Source organism: Pseudomassariella vexata (assembly GCF_002105095.1).
Source record: "Pseudomassariella vexata strain CBS 129021 chromosome Unknown BCR38scaffold_4, whole genome shotgun sequence".
Lineage (NCBI taxonomy): Eukaryota > Fungi > Ascomycota > Sordariomycetes > Amphisphaeriales > Pseudomassariaceae > Pseudomassariella > Pseudomassariella vexata.
This window is the reverse complement of record NW_024467959.1, coordinates 1,554,258-1,573,203: the sequence shown is the minus strand read 5'-3', so window position 1 is coordinate 1,573,203 and position 18,946 is coordinate 1,554,258. Positions and strand designations below refer to the sequence as shown.

The 18,946-nt window shown below is 51.7% G+C and overlaps 4 protein-coding genes across 4 annotated transcripts; 3 read left to right on the top strand and 1 right to left on the bottom strand.

Annotated features, from left to right (window-relative positions):
• Positions 1–1,969: 1,969 nt before the first annotated feature.
• Positions 1,970–8,360, top strand: BCR38DRAFT_337123 (uncharacterized protein; the record flags this gene model as incomplete). Its single annotated transcript, XM_040855513.1, has 2 exons — positions 1,970–2,339; positions 2,398–8,360. 2 exons carry the CDS (start codon positions 1,970–1,972, stop codon positions 8,358–8,360), a joined length of 6,333 nt encoding a protein of 2,110 aa, XP_040718027.1.
• A 922-nt stretch (positions 8,361–9,282) lies between these two features.
• On the top strand, positions 9,283–11,043 carry BCR38DRAFT_387977 (Alpha/Beta hydrolase protein). Its single transcript, XM_040857521.1, has one exon. It carries the CDS (start codon positions 9,743–9,745, stop codon positions 10,853–10,855), a length of 1,113 nt encoding a protein of 370 aa, XP_040718026.1. The 5' UTR covers positions 9,283–9,742; the 3' UTR covers positions 10,856–11,043.
• Positions 11,044–13,035: 1,992 nt separating this feature from the next.
• On the bottom strand, positions 13,036–14,566 carry BCR38DRAFT_510246 (uncharacterized protein; the record flags this gene model as incomplete). The annotated part of the gene is made up of 5 exons (XM_040865009.1): positions 13,036–13,428; positions 13,528–13,536; positions 13,579–14,129; positions 14,180–14,402; positions 14,492–14,566. The coding sequence occupies 5 exons, from the start codon at positions 14,564–14,566 to the stop codon at positions 13,036–13,038; spliced, it is 1,251 nt and encodes a 416-aa protein (XP_040718025.1).
• Positions 14,567–16,946: 2,380 nt separating this feature from the next.
• On the top strand, positions 16,947–17,831 carry BCR38DRAFT_510232 (uncharacterized protein; the record flags this gene model as incomplete). The annotated part of the gene is made up of 2 exons (XM_040865008.1): positions 16,947–17,451; positions 17,516–17,831. The coding sequence occupies exons 1-2, from the start codon at positions 17,141–17,143 to the stop codon at positions 17,829–17,831; spliced, it is 627 nt and encodes a 208-aa protein (XP_040718024.1). The 5' UTR covers positions 16,947–17,140.
• Positions 17,832–18,946: the final 1,115 nt, after the last annotated feature.

Sequence of the window (18,946 nt, the reverse complement as noted above, 5' to 3'; positions counted from 1 at the left end):
AATGCTAGTGCATAAGCCAACGGGGGAAAAAAGATTAAACAGATTCGATGGGTCATAAGATGCTCTGGCGATTATGCCGGCAACGACAGATGGGCCGGTCATTGAAATGAAGCTTTGTTGACTGAGTTCCATTGCGTGCACATGCAAATTAGGGGAAATGGAACCCCACGTCGCCTTTACTATGTAGAAGATGGAGATGGGGCCAGGCCAGGGTCTTTGCGAGGGCTCGCTTGCCAAATTTGACAATGTTCAGCCAAAATAGAGAGATAAGAAGTACATGAGAGAAGTGGTCCAAATGCAGCTGTCAGATGTAGTTCGCATCAGTGCCCCCGGCTCTCATTACCTGTGTCCGAATTCCGTAGCCTGAATAGGGAAAGCGCTTATTAGATGCTCGAGATCCGACGGCTCTTCCCAGCAAATTGTTTCTAGCAGCAGTGCACATCAAGCGTGGCAGTCCCTGGCAGGCCATCAAGTCAACCGCTCCTGACTTTTGTTGCCAACTCAACACTCCACACCGACAGCGATCTCGTCCCTCTTGGCCCGTTTGCAGTCCACTGGTCTTCAACCTCGAGTTCGATCCTGCGAACACCTGCGACTCGAGTTTCTGAGGCGGACAGCAACTTGCGACCCGATGCATTCGGCAACTCCCTCTGGCCGTGTTCCATTCTCGCTCCTTTAATTTTCGTATCTCTCTCCTTCCTGTCCCCGGTATCTGCATAATCGTCTCCTGCGGCCTATCACTCTTTTTTTGGTGATACGGACGGAAGACGCGTCGCGACGACCACACCCTCGACTCCCTTTGACAACCTTGACGAGCTTCCGAGTGCTCAGGTTACAAAGGCGAACCCAGGCGACGCGAGAGAAATACCCGAGACTCAGTAGCAGACGACTTGTGCCTCGTCTGCGCTGATCTCACTTGGTATGCTCTAGCTACACCCCGAAATCCCACCCACACTCACCTCTGCTATTGCACCATCCCGAAGTCCAGTCATTGATGCGCCTTGCAACTTGCTAACACCAAACTCGGGTACAAGGCCAGTTAAAGACGTCTTCACCAAGGTCGTCACCTCCTAGTGCTTCCGCACAGGACGGCATTGGAGCGCCAGAGCCTTTCCCATCCCAACGGGGAGTTGCCCCGAGTTCACCGGCCTTTTCAACCAGCTCAACCGTGGACGATTTCGACGGCGACGAAACGTCGTCTCCGGTGCTTCCACCGCTACCAGCGCCCAAGCTACCGGAACGGGCAAGAAGTTATCTGAGGGCGGCAGCGTCACCACAATCCAATTCGGAGGCTGAAGATCAAGAATCTGGTCACTACGTGACAGCCAGCTGGGGCTCGCCATATACCAACGCCGACCGCCGACATCTGCGCCAACAGAGCCTCAGCAGTGAGCCGTCCGAAGACTCGCCCATTCATCAGTTGCAGTTTAATACGCCATTCTTGCGACCGATCCCGCCGACGTCGCCGACTGAACAGGATCGCCCACAACCGTCCAACTTGACTGAGAGTGCCGCTGTGCTTGTGAATCGTGCTCGACGACCAGTTCGGGGCATTACGGAAGATTGGATTCGCACCCATACGACCAACAATTTAACCTCGGAGAATCGTCATTGGCTAAGTGACGGGGACAATAGTGAGCACTCTTCACTGAGCCGCTCAACCTCAGGTGACGAAGCCAGTTGGTTCGAGGAGACAGACCCTAGGACACCACGCGCATCTCTGTTCCCGCGGCAATCTTTGCACCGGTCTCGGCCCAGTTTCCAGCGGCATCTCAGGAAACGATCGAGCAACGAAACACTCAAGCAAGTTATGGTCAACGGCGCCGGTATGAACAATTTCAACTTGGACCCGGGCAATGGTGCCAAGGACGTAGCCTTCAGCCACGCTATGGACTCTTCGTCAGACTTGGCTAGGATCATGATGCTGGACACTTCCAACCGTGGCACAATTCCGAATGGATCAATCAACATGTCGGCTGGAGTTCGACGTCCCTCAACCCCACCGAAGCCGACAAAGCCAGCGATCTCACAGACTCCACGACTCAAGAAGAAGGTGCCATGGAAAGGCAAAAGTATCATGGTCCATCTTCCCCGCGACGAGGGACGAGGTCAACCCGGGAAGCCAGTAAAGCCCCTTGGCGCCTCAGACACAGCAGCTATGCTCAGGTCTTGGGAACAGCTGGGCTATAGCATTCGTGGCTTCGATTTGGAAGGCCATTTTGCCTCACGTGATCCTTCAGAGAGCTACTCTCAGAGCCGCAATCAGTGGCCAGATCCCCAAGAGATTGATGGTGAGCGCTCTCAGCGTAAGTGGAAGGTCATGCTTCCGGATCTGAATGGTAAGTAGAACATGTGCTATCCTGGACGATGACAGGCAAATACTTACATTTACTGCAGCATGGAAGAACTACGTCGACGAGGTGAACGAAGCCAAGCTTAGGGCGCTTGGTGTGTCTTTTGGCGATGATGATCCAGCACCGCCGTCCATCTCGCCTGCCCCTTCGAATTTGAGCCGGCAGCCTTCCAATCAGTTTCCGCCGCTGCCATTCTCACCTCCTATCCCGACATCATCGGCTGCGAGTGTTGGCCTACAAGGCTTTCCCTTCCCAGGAGCGTTTCACGGAACTTTAGCTGCCCACTCACCCACAATCCCGTCAGTCCCTTCACCGGCATCGTTCAATCACTTACCTCGTGGACTGGGCAAGTTCAACCCGCGTGCATCCATCTCGATATCGCCCCATGAGCTCCCGTTCCACTTCCCTGGGCAGCCATCTCCTCGTGGGTGGTCTCCACAGTCAATGCACTTGCAACATCAACTTGCCCGTGGTGGTTCACCTTCTCTTCATAATTTCAACTCGCTGATGTCTCCAACATCGCCATTTCTATCTGAAAACATCCCGTCTCCCCTTGGCATGCACCAGCGCCACCAGTCGTTGCAATACCCGATGCTGCCCCATCAGCAACTTCAGCGCCGGGACTCGGCAAGAGCATCGCCACGGTTGCAAGAGCTTCGTGAAGATGATGAAGAGACTCGGAGCAATCCTTACGAGAAGAGCCCTTCCAAGACACCCGAGCCTGGGCAATTCATCAAACACAATGCCAGCGCCAGCCTGCAGAAGGAGATTGATGATGCTGAATATCATTTGGAAGAGCAGTTCCGCGAACAACTTGAGCATGAGGATTACAGCCCCCACAACGAGAGTGAAAAGGCCGCGGCAAACAAGCCGGCCGATATGCACTTGCCGTTGCACACAAAACAACCTTCGGTCCACTTTGGAGGCTTCTGTACAGACTCAGACGACGGTCCAGTTCTGCATCACCCTCAACCCCACAACCGTGGTCACTCTCTCTCTCAGCAACCATTCTTCGAGAATGACGAAGTACGCGACAGCACTGATGAGGGCAGCGTCCGCAAGAAGCCTGGCAATCTCCAACTGCGCAAGGCCGATGAAACGTTTGAAATTGAGACAAATCCGAGCAACTTGGGCACGTCTATGGGAACATTCGATTTGGTGAATAAGACGCACGATCGGTCATTCTCGACAGCTAGCAACCCCTGGGCTGATGTTGAGTCCCAATCCCAAAATGACGGCAAGGCAATGTCACATAGGCCGAGCCACGCAAGCAAGCCGTCTTTGTCTAAACTCAATGCTGGCGCATTGGAGTTCAAATTTAACCCTGAAAGTTCATTCACTCCTGGGCAGTTCAACTTTGGAAAAGTCAGCAGTTTCCAACCTACGGCGAGTGCCTTCCAGCCACCGACATATCAGCCCTCAACTTTTACGCCGAACCCTCCGCAATCCGCTACATCAAGTCATTTCAGCATGCACTCGACTTCTTCGTCAAAGGCTAAGATCAATGCCTGTGCGCCTGTCTTCTCACCTGGAAGTAGCAATTTTAACTTTACCGGCAAGAGCAATTTCAACTTCTCCGCATCAGGGCCTAGATTCAACCCCGTTGCTCCCACTTTTCAACCGCTCAAGTCCTTACCGCCTTCGGTTACGAGTGGAACAGGTTCTGGAAACGAAAGTGCCAACCACCGTACAAGTTCTATTTTCAGCAACATTGATCTGAACCTACCGGATGTCGTTAAACCAGCCAACAAGAGCAAGGCGATCCCAATCGTGCGACCCGTAAGTAGCCACTCTCCTGCCCCTGCCGCCGAGGAAATTGATGAGCATGGGCGTACGGTATACACAAGCCGCCAAACCAAGAAGTTCAGGGAGAACAGTGAGGACAACGATGATATCCCACGCTTCGCCGAGCCCACGCCGGAACCTGAACCAGTACCAGTGCCGCAGTCTGTCGTAGCTGAGGAAGAACTTGCGGTCAAAGCGAAACAAGAAGACGACGATGAGAACGCTATTGCTGGAACCACAACCTTGGCGTCAACGGTCATCTCCGAGTCAACTGATGGAAAGATGCAGTCTGACAACGGCACCAAAGCCACTACAAGCCCCTCTGCAACTTCTCCTGACCATAATTGGACTCCGTTCGAATTTTCTCGAGAGAAAGATGTCCAAGACTTCAACAACGCCAGGCCGTTCGGGGATGACGAGCCGTCTTTCAAGAAGGCGCACAAAAAGAGTTTGTCAGCTGCTGCGAAACCGTTCGTTCCAAGTGGTTTCGCGTTTGGATCTACATCCGATGGTAAATCGGCCTTCGACGCTTCACCAAAGATACAGTCGCCTGTGATGGCCAAATCTGAGGAGTCTGAGGATGATCGTGCTGCATCGCCAACTCCTGGGCCTGAGCCTCGACCTATCGACGCTGCCGCTGAGGACGAGGAAGCACCAGTGTCATCACCTGATCGAAGTCGTCGAAGCTCTTTGAGGACAGAATTTGATACCTCACGATTCGCTGCTCCTTCGATGGGCCTTGGGGCGTCAAGATTCGCTTCCCCGCCACCAGTACCTGCCGGCCTGGCCGCTTCTCGGTTTGCCAAATCGCCATCTCCTGAAGCAGCACAGGTTTTCAACGCAAACGCTTTCGATTTTGGTGAGCCAACCGGGTTCCGCAGCTTCAACGAGTCAGTCCCGGCGCCTGTCAGCCCACCGTCCGTTACCGCCGATGAACCAGAGGATGATGAGCATGAACCCACCTTTGAAGAGATTGATGCAGTCATGCAACAACTGAACTCGACGGACCCCACGATGGGCGTCAATAGAGCCTTCGAATCAACCCAGTGGCATCAATCCAGCCCGGTACGAAATATTCCCATCACTGCCGTCACAGAATCGACGCCAGTTCATTTGCCTCCCCAAAGTCGGTTCAGGAGTGATGCCCCCAGTCCGAGTCCCCGCCAACATAGGACTTTGCCATTAGAACCGGCGCCTCCCATTCTGTCAAGGGAAGTGGATGACCCGTTCCTTGATCCTCAAAGCGCCGTCTCCCAAAACTTTCAGGGCTCAGTGCATAATCTGAATGTCGGCGATGATATACCGGAAAGCGAATGGGACGATGCCTTCAGCGCCAGCGAACAGGGCAAGCTTGAGCAGCGCGTCACCTACTTCGATGGTCACGTCAACGATTTGGTCGGTAATTTGTTGGCCGATCGTCTTGAGCCCCTCGAGAAGACACTCGGCTCCATACAGCATGTTCTCGCATCCCTTTCCACCAAAACGCCGTCGACTCGGCACAATAGACGCAGTGTTTCTGCCGAGATCCAAGAGAGCGACGCGGACGATGAGGATGACGAGAGCCCTGCTGCTCGAAGATCAATGAGCCCCAAGAGGGACAAGCGAATGGAGCAAATGCGTTTCGCTGTCATGGAGGCTCTTAATCAGCACCAGGCCTCGCGTGCCTTACAACAAGCTGTCGCAGAGCCCCTGGCGGTTGAGCAACAAGGGGCGCTCGAGAGCACGGCTATACTGAAGGCATTGGAAGACATGAGAGATCAATTTGGACAATCTTTGCGTCTCGACTTCCGAGGCGAGGATCTTCGAAATATCGTTGAGGAGGCTGTCGAGAACCGCATGCCACCAACTCCCCCACCCGTTGTCAAGGACGACGAAGAAGCGACACGGAAGATGTCCGACATGCAGAACCGGATTTTGGAGCTGGAGCAACGCCTGAGGGCCGAGGGAGAAAAGGTCGAGAAAGAGATCATCATCAGACGCGAAGCTGAAGACCGTGCTGCAGAGCTACGGCGGCAATTGGACCAAGCTGAGGTCAGGGTCGAAGTTGAAATCATCAACCGAAGTGTGTTTGACCAGCGAGTTCATGATCTCGAGGAACGTTTGAAAACCCAGGAAGATAAGACCGAACACGAGTTGCGCGGTCGCAGGGAGGCCGAGGACAGGCTGTCTGAAATCCAGCGGTTGCTTCGTATCTCTTCAGAAGAGGAAGATCGCCTGCGCTCCGAACTGGACGAGCGAAACCACCAGATGAAAGTGGTTGAACAGACCGCCGGGAAGAACAACATGCGTCTTGTTATGCTAGAAGCCGCCCAGACTAACGCAGAAGAGACACACGCTGAACTCACAAGCCGCCTCAATGCCAGCGATGAAGAACTCCGGGGAACTAGAAACGAGGCCCGTCATTGGCGGTCTGAGGCCGAGCATGCACGGGAGGCATCTCGACGACAGACGGATGATTTCATCCAGGCAGTAGAGGAGAGCAAGCACCTGCGCAAGGTGATCGATACTTTAGGCACTCAGCTTCAGGAGACCGAGAGAATCAGGGATGCTTGGCGAAAGAAGTTTGCCTCTATGCAGGATGATATGGCCCACGCCGCCCACGAAATCACCGAAGAGAACTCCCAACGCACCAAGAAGGAACAGACCCTGCTGGCACGACAAGAAGTGCTCGAGGCCCGCCTTCAGGCAGAGTCCCGGACTCGTGAACGTCTCGAGACTGAACTAGAGAGGCTTGAAGGTGGCGAGCGAGCAGGCATGAGAGCCGTCAGCGAATGCAAGCGACTTGAAGGTCTGTTGACGGAACTTCGAAACGAGAACCACCAGCTACAACAAAACGCCTTGCGATTCCAGCGTGAATACCAAGAGGCGAGGGAATCAGCAGCAGCCGAGGTTCAACGCGCCCGCACTGCTGTGCAATCCGAACTTGAAGCCGCTAACGATCAGGTCAACGTTGCTCGTGCAGAGCTCGAAGAGGAGGTTATCAAGATTCGCGCCCAGCTTGACCAGGTCAGGATGGACGCCGACACTGCTAATGCTCATCATGAGATGATGCTGGAGGAGGCGCAGAATTCCAAGACGAGCGAACTTGACGAGCTTATACGCAAACACCAAAATGAAGTTGAGGACCTCCAGGCTCGTTACGAAAGGCAAATCAACAACTCAACTGAGGACGCTCAACGCGCCGAGCAAAACCTACTTGAGCGCCTCAGCCTATCTACGTCCAAGACTGAGCACCTCCAGGATCGTGTTGCTCACTTGGAAGATAAGCTCCAGATTGCTCAAGAAGCTGCTAGGGCAGCCGCACTTGCTGCAAAATCTGCTGGAGCCATTGAGCCAATTTCCCACGCGGCCGCCTTCGCCAAGCCGACGGTGGTTGCCCAATCATTGCAGCTTCCAGAAAAAATCTCTCCGCAGGCTCTCCGAGAATCCATCATGGTTCTGCAAGAACAACTTCAGGCCCGTGAACAACGAATTGAAGAACTCGAGCAAACTGTATCCAAGCTCGACCCTGAGGCCGAGATGAAGATCATGAAGCGTGATGACGAGATTACGTGGCTTAGGGAGCTCTTGGCCGTGAGACACGGAGACCTCCAGGACATCATTGGTGCCCTATCTGCCGAAAAATACGACAGGGAGGCGGTGAAGGACGCGGCCATCCGCCTGAACGCCAACCTCCAAATGGAGGAGCAGGAACGTGAGAGAGCCATGAATGGCGGCTCGGCCATCAACTTGCCCAACATCGCAGCCACGATTCGGGGCGCTGCGACTCCTCGAGTAGCACAGGCCGTTGGACCTCTTGCTGCGGCCTGGGGCAACTGGCGCAAAGCCAACCTGTCTCCTGCACCAGCAAGAAACTCGACGCCGTCTCGCTCAAACATCACCATTAGTCCGGCCTCGCAGAGCAGCTTTCTCTCAGGTCTCATGACGCCACCAGCCTCTGGACTTCGCAACACACCCTCTACCGATCAAAGCAAGCTTCAACCTACGGCCTTTGGTAATACTGGACGCCGAATGACCGGGGAACAATTTGCCAATCGAGTTCGGGGGTCTTCCATGACGTCTAGACAGGCGGACAAAATGCCCATGGCTGCTACACCGCCGCCACCGCGACTATCAGAGTATAGGGAGCCAGTCACCCCACCAATGATGCGGCAGGGTGTTTATGATTCAGACGCCCCTCCCATTGAGGATTTTGATGACGCCGGATTCTTTGATGATTGAGCTGCCTCGTGGTTCAGCTAGCCTATACAAAAGTATATCGGCCAAAGTAATGACCCCGGTGGTCGACTTAAGTTTCATTTGTAATGCAAAATTTCCTGGTCAACTGGGGACGACGAAGTTGGCATTATATACGGGTTCCGTTTGATACCATTTGTGTTTTATATTCCCCGGGCGGCTATTCCATCACACGTCTAGATTGATACCCTACACGGCCCTCTACGTTCAGTACACTACTATTGCTTGACATAATCACCCACGAATGCGAACACGATCCCTACCAACATACTTGACGAGATAGGCACAATCTTACAAAAATAAGAAAGAAGACGCTTGTGGGATATGGGACCGAGGTATTTGTTTTGTTTTTTGCATAGCTACGCGGCATGGTGAGGTGGATTTGTTCACTCGTTTTTCACACAGAATGAATGGGACATTGAAGCACAAGCGGAAAAGCTCGAACCTGCAGACCGGAGGTTATGGAAAGAAATACAAGTTTCAGGCTTGGTCGATGGTGCCGCGATTGCGCATGTATTTGTGGAGAGGTAGACATAATTTATTTTTGATCGCCACCTCTACCCAGGGCTCGCCTATGCCTGAGCTTGTCCTTGTGCCTGCTGTACCCCAAGTCATGCCATCCGAGTTGAAGACTAGGTATATATGCTGTTTCTTGGTTGACCGGAGAGCGAGCCTCATGGCGGATGATTGTTGAATGATCAAATCCTGGGATAGTCTTTCGAATAAGTAATACAAGGGCGATCTTTACCGTTGAGGTCGAAATTGCAGTGGGGTTCCACGGGTACGAAAGCGAACCCGAACGATTTACACCACAACCGGCGGCACAGCATTCTTATACCTATATCGATTTTGACTATTTAAAGGCGTGTTCAGTCCGCGGGAGACGATGAAAAATATTAAAGAGGCAAACTCGATCTCAGAGAGGGATTTATCAATTAATATATTAGGATTCCAATCCTTTGACTAATTAGTATCCTCGGGAGCTGGTTGTGCTTATGTCGAATTGTATTACAATTTGAAGACTCCGAGCAGACAACACTAGACTCAATACTCTCCCGCTTCCACCATGAGGGTTCACTCATCACTCCTCTGCCTTCTGTGGGTTTACTTAGGCCTAGCCTTTAGTCCAACATACCCCATCCGCCTTCGCAAAGCAAGAAATCCAGCTAACAGAACCAAACCTCAAGCTGGGGCAAAACACTACCTCCCCCACAGCGACCTCCACACCAACAGGAGCCCTCTATCCCCTCAGCACCGACTCCTATCTCTCCTTCTTCCTCCTCGAACAGCTCTCTCTCTCCCCAAGCGGCGGTTCCAGCACAAGCGAAGTCCTCCGTGCCGCGTCCCAAATCAATGCTAGCGACTACATGGAGAGCGTCTATACCGAGTTCAAGTTCCTCGCAGACGCTATCCACAATACCATCACTTCGGCCAATACATCTAAACACCCCGTCTCGGCGCGTGACGCCTTCTTCAGAACAGCAAGCTACTACCGTGCGGCTACGTTTTTCCTCGCTCAGAATCAGAGCGACGAGCGGTTGTTTGAGGTGTGGGATACACAGATGAGGGACTTTGATAGTGCATTGGCATTATCGGATATAAAGGGAGAGAGGGTCACGGTTAAGGGGCCGGGATTCGATATACCCGTTATCTTCTGGGCTGCTCCCGGCTCTGAGGCAAGGCCCACGGTACTCATTGGGAGTGGATACGATGCGTCACAGGAAGAGAGCTTTCACTACCTAGGGCGGGCGGTGCTAGATCGCGGCTGCAATCTAGCTACGTACGAGGGGCCGGGCCAGCCGACGGTGAGACGGCAGCAGGGATTGGGATTTATATCAAATTGGTGGGATGTCGTCACGCCCGTCGTGGACTACCTTTCTTCCCGCAATAGCGAAGTCGACGAGGACAAGATCGCGCTGGTAGACGTTTCCTTCGGAGGTACCCTGGCACCGCTCGCGGCGTCGAGGGAACACCGCCTCGCGGCCGTGCTGGTCATCGACGGGCTGGTGAGCTTCCAGGATGCGATCTTATCCCAAATCCCCGCCGAAGTGGCCGAGTTGTATACCAGCGGCGCCGAGGCCGACTTCAACGAGTACATGAACGCGGTCCGGTTGAACCCACTGTCGCCGAAGATCTTCCGCTTTGTCATCAACCAGGGCCTTTGGAGTTTCGCGACCGAGAGCCCATATGACTGGTTCGCCAGGTTGGGGAAGTTTAGGCTCGATGAGGATGTCGTGGGCAATATGACCTGTCCGGTGTTTGTGGGCAGCGGTGAGGATGACACGTTTGCGCCTGGGCAGCCGGAGGAGCTTCAGAAGATGTTGGGGGATAAGGGGTATTATCATTTGTTTGAGACGAAGTTAGGGGCTGGTGAACATTGTCAGTTGGGGGCCGAGGCACAGTTGGCGCAGGTCGCGTTTGATTGGCTGGAGACCGTGTTTGAGGGTGTCGGCGGGAAGGGGAACGGGACGGTGATGTAAAGATTTGAGGAGAGACGAGTTATGGAGTTGTTGATGAAGATGTTTTAGACTGCGATAGAGTGTGTATAACTTGTTCATTAGGCTTGAACTACCTGTTCAGTAGCGTCGAGTTGGCAAATTCGTCCCGCAAAGAAAAACAGGCCACCCGAGACTTAAGAGAAAACGTATAATTCGTAACAAGTTCAGCTGTCTTATTTTCCGCCCAACTCCATCATGCTTTTGTGCCAGGATACAAACTCTGTCAGATTGTAGCAGATCAAGCTCGTCCACCAAAGTACTCCTGTGTCCTCATTGAGCCCTTGATATTGCAAAAAAAATACTGGCAGGTTGAAAGTCATCCCACATCCAGATGAATGCCCAGTCGGGTATGCGAAGAGGTAGGCTCCGACGAGAAATGTAGCCAACTGACTGCATATGACTGTTATGTACACTTTGACTGTCTGCAACACGACGAGTTGGAATGCCGAGGTGTGAGCTAAGGCATGATATGTGACACCGGCGCCGGCGACTGAACACGAGGCATGTGCGTGGCCGGAGGCTCATCAGAACCTTGATCAGTAACCCCAGTTCCTGGATACGGCGGAGGCGCAGTCATCGAGCTGATTATGCTTGGAGCCGGACTTGGACTCGGACTCGGTAGCGGAATGGTATTCATCTGATTGATGGGCTGCGTTATGACCGGTTGCGAGTTATACGCCGTCTCCCTGTTGCTCTGCCTGAAGCCCAAGTCTGTCAACCCCATTGTGCCAGAATAGCCCATTGGATCATACTTGGCACCAGCTGAGCCGGCAGGCTGAACGTGCCCGGAGTACCCATACGAGTATGGAGCGTCCGTAGGCGCCGGCGGAGCACCGTACCATATGCTGTGGTTGGAGGAACGGCCCTCTTCGATCTTGGTGTAGGGTCCGACGGCTTTTCGGTTCTTGCTGCGACAGAGACGGAAAAGCCATATGAACAACCACAAGCCGCTGGCGTTGCAGAAGGCTTTCCACAGTGCGTGGCCGGCACGGAAGGATTTGCCTCGGTGTTTGCGAGTGCGTTCTGAGAAGTGAGTGTTTGCTTCAACTAGAAGGCTATAATGGGAGATAGAGTACCTTTGAAACAATAGTAAATCAACGATGAAAAGAAAAGGAGCAGGGAAATGGATACAATCAGCACCCACCACGGCAGGTGATAGTCGGCATGATCATCGCCGCCGCCGCCAGTTATAATCACAGGATTTCCGTCTTTGTTCGGGGAATAAAATCCCTTTGAACTGGTTCCGCCCCCATGGCCGGATGAAGTACTCGACCAGCTGGATGAACTACTGCCTCCGTCGTCCCTGGGCAATCTGCGTGATACGGCCAGGAAGTACATTCTCAAGTACGTGCGATGTGGATTTTACCCTCGTTCGAAGCAGGTTTCCTACCTACCTCGGACGGAGGACTCAATTAGATATTGAATAACCGAGACTGTCGCTGTCGCAGGTAAATGATCTGGAACGAATGCAAAAATGGAATTTGGCGTGTTGCGACCGAGCTGTAGTGACGGGGATGTTGCTCGTTGAGAAGGAAGAAATGACCACACCCTCAACTCTAGACTTTCTGGGGCGTCCGCAAGCATAAGAAAAGCCCCTGCTTTGGTTAAGACTGCACCCGATCCTCATCTCGCGTCATACCGCATTTGAACACGTGCTATTGCGACGAGGAGAACCTATCAGCGCTTCGAGTTGCTTACAGAATGAAGCGGGCCTTCATACATGACTTTTGTCCGTTTCAGACTCCTTCCATCGTTAACAAAACCAATCATCGATTCTTCTCAACTTGAGTGGTCAGTGAACGAGTAAGCTGTGTGACAAGCAGCTTCGGCAGCCCCAAAAGCATGAAGTTGACAAGACTTGGGTTTTTTCTAAAAAGACGATTCAATAATGAGAACCGAGACATTGAATCCTGCGTCTTCACTTCAAGTATTCACTCATCCATGTTCTGAGCCGGTGTAGATGGATCCTCGCAACACCTTCTCAGCAGCAGCTAGGAGGGTGAGTGTATTCATGTCCTCTGCCAGGACACAATGCGTCAACACCGCTGGAATTGCCTGAAGAAGAGAAGAGTTTCATTCATCACAGGCATGAACAGAAGCACTGGAAGGAAATATTGCGCTTTGCAACAGTGTCCATCATAAAGAGGCGTGGACCATCGCTGCTACTGCGACCTCAACATTGTCTCCCTGTTCGCATGGAACTTGTTGATGCTATAATCCGCTCCTGCAGCAAAGTTGACATCGACAGTCCTTTCCTTTAGCGCTCGCCGACTCTCCAACAACTTAACAGCGATGCCCTTCCAGGGAAGCTTCGTCCCAGGCTGGATGAGACTCTTTGGCTTGTTGGGTGCCGGCGCCGTGACAAAATCAACCAACCTGCCGCCCTCTTTCTTGATGAGACCATCAATTGTGACCATGTAGATGTCACTCGAATTGTTGTGCAGCACGATAGCCGCCACCGGGTCTTCAACGGCAGCGGCCAGCAAAGCCGCGCTCGTACTGTCGAACACAATCATATCAGCCTTCATGCCCTCCTTGAGGTTACCTACTTCACCCTCGAGACTCACATCCCCCAAGCGTTCCCAAGTTTAACACTTGTATTGCCTCGAATCCAGTATCCTGCCACCAAAATCCCTTCGCCGCCAATCCTCTACCCTTCTCGGCTCGAGCAGCCTGCAAGGGTTGTCTCATTTGCCCAGGGATACCGGCAGTCCCCCAAATACGACAATCCACTCCGAGGCTGGCCTTATCATAGTGATCTTCTCGCAAAGTGATAGGGAATCGACCCATCTGGAATTAGGTGTTTGGCATGTTCGAGACGAACGCTCCAGTGGGTTTGTATAACGCGCCATCTCCATTTTGTGGAAGATTGCCGTGGAAAGCAGTATGTCGGGTGCAAGAAAGCCATGGGAGTTCAGCAGCTTAATAGCAGTCGAGCCATTTCCACCCATCGGCCAACCGGCAGCAAGCGTGGTGACGAGCTTAGCCCGCTCTTTCGTAGGATCGCGCAGGCTGGCATAGTACGGCTTGAGCATCTCGGCAGGCGTGTAAATTTTATCCATGGCGAAACACATGTGAACCAGTTCTTTGTCAAATGGGCTAGTACGGGTAATGGCCGGGAAGTCCGAGATGGTTTGGCCGGAAAAGGTGTCATCTTCAAGGTTCCAGGAGCTTGTGGATATCGCCCGCCGAGCCGGCATGTGGCAGTATATTGAACGCAGGCCAGCCGGGAGAAGAGCCTGGATCGCCACCTGCGCTGTGACCTTTGTCAGACACGGCTAGGTTCAGTTTGGGAAAATGACGCGCGATGATCTGGGCTGGTGTTGCAACTTGCGTGGTCTACCACGGTGGTCGTCCCCGCATCGATAGATTCGAGAGCCCCGGACAGCTGCCCCCAGAAGAGATGGTCCGTTGAACAGAACCCTGCGACGTGTTTCCCAGGGGGCAAATATCCGATGAGCGTATGGTTGGCATGCACGCCCTTATACTGCGTTTGCCATAGGTGGCAATGGGTGTCGATGAAGCCCGGCTGACGATCTTGCCGCTGCAGTCGATGACTTTGGTGTCTGATTCGGGTTGGATGTCTTGCCCAATCTTGGAGATGAGTGATCACTTGACAAGCAGGTCTGAGACAGTTGGAACTACATTTTTCTTTTCGTCGTGAATGAGAAGGGTTCCGCCTTGAAGCAGCATGCTCAGTAACGATAATATTTTCGCCATATTTCTTGTGACTATACACTTTACACAACGCCTTTTTTGTGTAAATTTGTTTAAGTATAACTACCTGAAGTGTGATAAGTAATACTAAAAAGATATAAAACACACTTGAGTAGGCAGTTTACGTTACTATATGGAAGTAGCGACAAGGCTCGAAGTAAGTTAGTTAGTTCAAGTCATCGATATCCGAACGGGAATATGACCTCTCATCTCAGGCGTTGGTCTCAAGTGCTATTTAAGTTGTCCAGCTCCATATTTGCTTCAATTGTGCAGGGGAACAATAGTATAGTAACGGAGACAAGGTGTCATGCCCGAGCTATTTCGGGCGGCGTTAAGGCTCGCATAACGGCATTGACGGCGTAAGCGGCCTTTCATCAAATAGCGGTAGTTCCGCTGTTTGTTCCGAAACCGAGAGCTTAGAAATAGCATTGACGGTGTACAAACAGATTTCTTGAGCTTCAGGAAATCAGCTATGGCATTCCGTACAAACATGCCCCGTTCTTATTTAAGATGTTGGAGGAGTACGAGAAATAAAACTGGTGTCGTCGGACAGAGATGATCTGTCTGGCGTATATGATGCAAAGATGAAAGCAATATGTGAACTGGTCAATATAGACATGTTGGGGTTGTATTCAGCTTAAATTACTCTACCAGAGGGTCGGAGATACTCTTTATGTTTCAAGTGGGTATTGAAGTTTGAACACTTACCATCTTTATATATGCCCACGGATCGGCTATTGACATGCAGCTTATAATGTTGGAATTGGAAAGAAAGTCAGCCTGGGGATGCTTGGATTCTATCTTCAAGTTACTGTGATCACTTGTCGATAAAGTCTTGGCCTAGAGAGACGGTCTAGTCATCTCAGCTATAGAACGAACGCTGGATTGAGTCTCGATAAAGCCTGCACAATAAGTCCACCAAGAAGCGCACATTGTGTGAATATCTGGTTTGGGCGTAGCGAAAGGTTTGGAACTGCGAAGTACGACTGTAAATAATATCATTAAATCTGCCTGCTGTGTCATCCTCTGCTGTTTTAGCGTATATCTGAAATAAGCTTCTGGGAGACATTGCCGAAGTCGAAAGCATGTAGGCCGCCTTGCGACTTATTCAGACGCCTGTTTGACAGCCCCAAGATTGTATCACAGCATGCATGCGGTGGAAGGCGGTGGACGATGTTCATTCAGTCATTTGAATAAAGGAATTAATAAATCTTATGTCAATAACCGGTCGAATGAGAATATTCTTTCATGCTAGAAGTTTCACCTGACTAACTGCAACATACCATTTTCTATTATCTTCCCACTGTTCAGGAATAATACGATAAAACAGCATGCGAAAGACTTTAATAAATGGCGAACCAACTGTCTTGAAGTGGACTGGCGATGATCTTGCTTCTGAGCGCTAGCTCTTACCCAACATTGGGCGTCCTACGTCTATGACTATTCCATCTGATGGAAACTAAACCAAACGAGTTTCTAGCCAGATTCAACACCGAAAATCCGATAGGCATGTTACTCGATGATGGCAAGGTCCGTGGGTGACCATTGAGCTTCGAACACAACCTTGGAGTACCACATGTTCAGAACGAAAGCGAAGGCAATAAATAAAACCAGGCCTGTAATATCCCAGCATCAATACGACCTTTAAATCTTCTCGGTTCATTGGTTAGGACTTCTGTGAAATGGCCTACATGCCGCAGGTTGTTCACTCGACGTTTGTATGCAGCTTTATTCAGCTTTATTCAGCTGAAGGAGAAGTACCACTTGTGTAGGAAGCGGCATTGAAGTATAATGTATACGGCTTGCGACTTGCGGCTTGCGGCCTTATCCATTGCAGCACTGTCGATTCCCGTCGGGTCACATGTAGCACCGCAGGGGGTTTAAATTTCTTTTCGGTAGAAATCGGTGTCGATTCCTACTGAATTCGGATGAATCAACTCAACAATAGATGAAGACTGGCCCCAAATATGAAGGGTGTGAGTGCACCTTCAAATTACTTTGATGGTGTATCCGATAGTGTGAGGCGTCCAATCCTGAAGCAAACGTCTCTTGGCCGACTGGGTCGTCAGGCATTGAAGATCAAGTCAACCTAGTACCATATTATTAGCTAGGACATTGGAAGTCCATGCCAACCCGCTCTCGATTCTTATCGTCAACCAAACTATTATTGTCAATATCCACTCATGCTGCCTAAGGGGTTCTCGGTCTCACACCAGAACCCATTTCAGCCACTCTGTCGGTTGCTCAACTCAACCGCAACGGCTACTGTCGCTGTCCAAATTATTATTCGAGCCCACGACCAAGACGTCTCTCATAACAATACCAAAACCATCCCAGTGCACTAAAGCCTCCTGCATTGACTAAAATTCAGCAACTTGGTAAAATCTGGAATACCCGTCCTTGACCCTTGTAGAAATGGCTCTCCCGAGAATAGGCCATTAATATGTCTTCCTGCAGCCTCACAATGGGTCGGGATCTTCCTTGCGATGTGGATCCGTGGTCTCCCACCTGCTGGCAACTAGTGACAACCAGAGATTTTGGCTTCTGGCTATGCTCTTTATCTTCACGAGTCAAGCTGCTGCTCTCCCCGAGCATAACTCCGATATGGTGAATCCAGTGGCTGCGGCAGCTAATGCACCTGCCTACCAAGAGCATCGGCTACTGTTCACGATTGTCATGTCCACTGCCAGGGCCGTACTCGGGCGCTTCACACCGCGGTTGGTCAAAGCAAAGACTCTTGGAAGCGGGATCTGGAGAGTTTCTCGACGATACCGCCTCCACATCATGACCCGTTCTCTGGCTTTCCATTCTATGGTCCTTGCCAGTGTGGCTGGCCGTGATGATCGACAGAAGGAGGGACAGTGCGCTGGTCCGAGTGTATGTTCCCCCCTTCAGCCATTTCGGTTCGAGACACACTGACCACAGTACAACGGCTTCGTCTAGTTTCCATGTAGACCTGGCAGGCCGCCGTATTGATCGCATGCCTCCTGAGAAATGCCGAAGGAGTGATTACAAGCAATCAGCAAGACCTTCAAGTCAGCTCGTATATGAACATAATGCTGGAAAGATACTGATGGTAGCTTTATCGAATTTCCGAGTCCCTCCATGCATCCTCGTTGCTGTCAGCATTGTCAGTCTTCTCGTTCGCGGTGACCGCTATGAAGAATCCCGAGGCGATTCCACAGGTTTGCCGCCCACTGAAGCCAGTCTTGGACCTGGAATCAAACTTGGCGTTGTCTAGTATGAGCCTTGAGGTTGGTGAGTATGATTGACATGAATTTGGAGTTGAAGGAATGGATTGGACTGAGAGAAAAGAGCATGGCTAGCATCGCTTGCCAGTTCTGTGACGACAAACGAACAAGACAGCTGGGAATCGTGATAAGTGAAACAACTTAGGATAAGTTAGAGCGTCGAGTGGTCAGTCCTATGAGTTCCTGCACCATATGCGTCGTGAACACCGGAAATCAACAGTTGGGCTGCAGGCTGTGTCTCAATACACCCTGCGACGAATAAGTGAATTTCAAGTAGAGCTCGACTGGCTATCCGACACGACATGCAAGCGACATATTTCTGTGTGATTATTATGAGAACAAAGAAGAACGCTACGCTCTCGAGACCAACAACTTTGGCCCCACTTGAGGGAGTAGTGCTGAAGTCGTGCCAAGACTGCCACGACTATCGGGTCCAAAATTAGCATTGCGGAAACCAGGCCTTGACCAACGCGAAGAGCACAGTATGGAATGGGCTAGAAAGTAGTGTCGGCAGCATTTCTACGCCGGCCATCAGGATTTGCCAACGAAAACGCACGATGGCACGGTAACTTGCCGAGCCACTTTGCGTTGCTGTTGTGCTTACCCCAAGGTTTGGACTGGACAAATCCGTTGAGCAAGTGCCAAAGCTCGTGTGGACAAGTGACAGCCTGTCATACAACAAATCCGATTGACAGGACCGCCTCTCATCTGGATGAGTAACGAACGAATGCGATGCAGGCTAGAAACAAAGCACGTCAGGCGTTGTAGCCTCTCTCTTCGACCGAGCCTCTGGGTCCCACAACTGCGTTCTGTCAAATCCACGATGACGGTAAGCTCACCGTGATACGAGTTCTGTGGTACGATAGTGACACGAGGCAATGCAATCGTCCGTACTGTCATCAGTGGTGGATTTTTCTATTCTTCATATCGCCTTCGGGCTCGGCACACTGCTGTATTTACGCATTCGGACGGGAGCTGCGGCGGACCAACATCAACCGTATCGACTACTCAGTTTTTGCTACCGCCACGCGGTCAACCCTAGAGTCTCGCAGTCGCAAGTTGAGAACCTTCAAGTGAGCTGGCTGGTAACAGTACGGAATCATTT

Bases quoted from the DNA above. Each gene is read 5' to 3' on its own strand.
- BCR38DRAFT_387977 (XM_040857521.1), top strand. From the start codon at position 9,743: ATGGAGAGCGTCTATACCGAGTTCAAGTTCCTCGCAGACGCTATCCAC.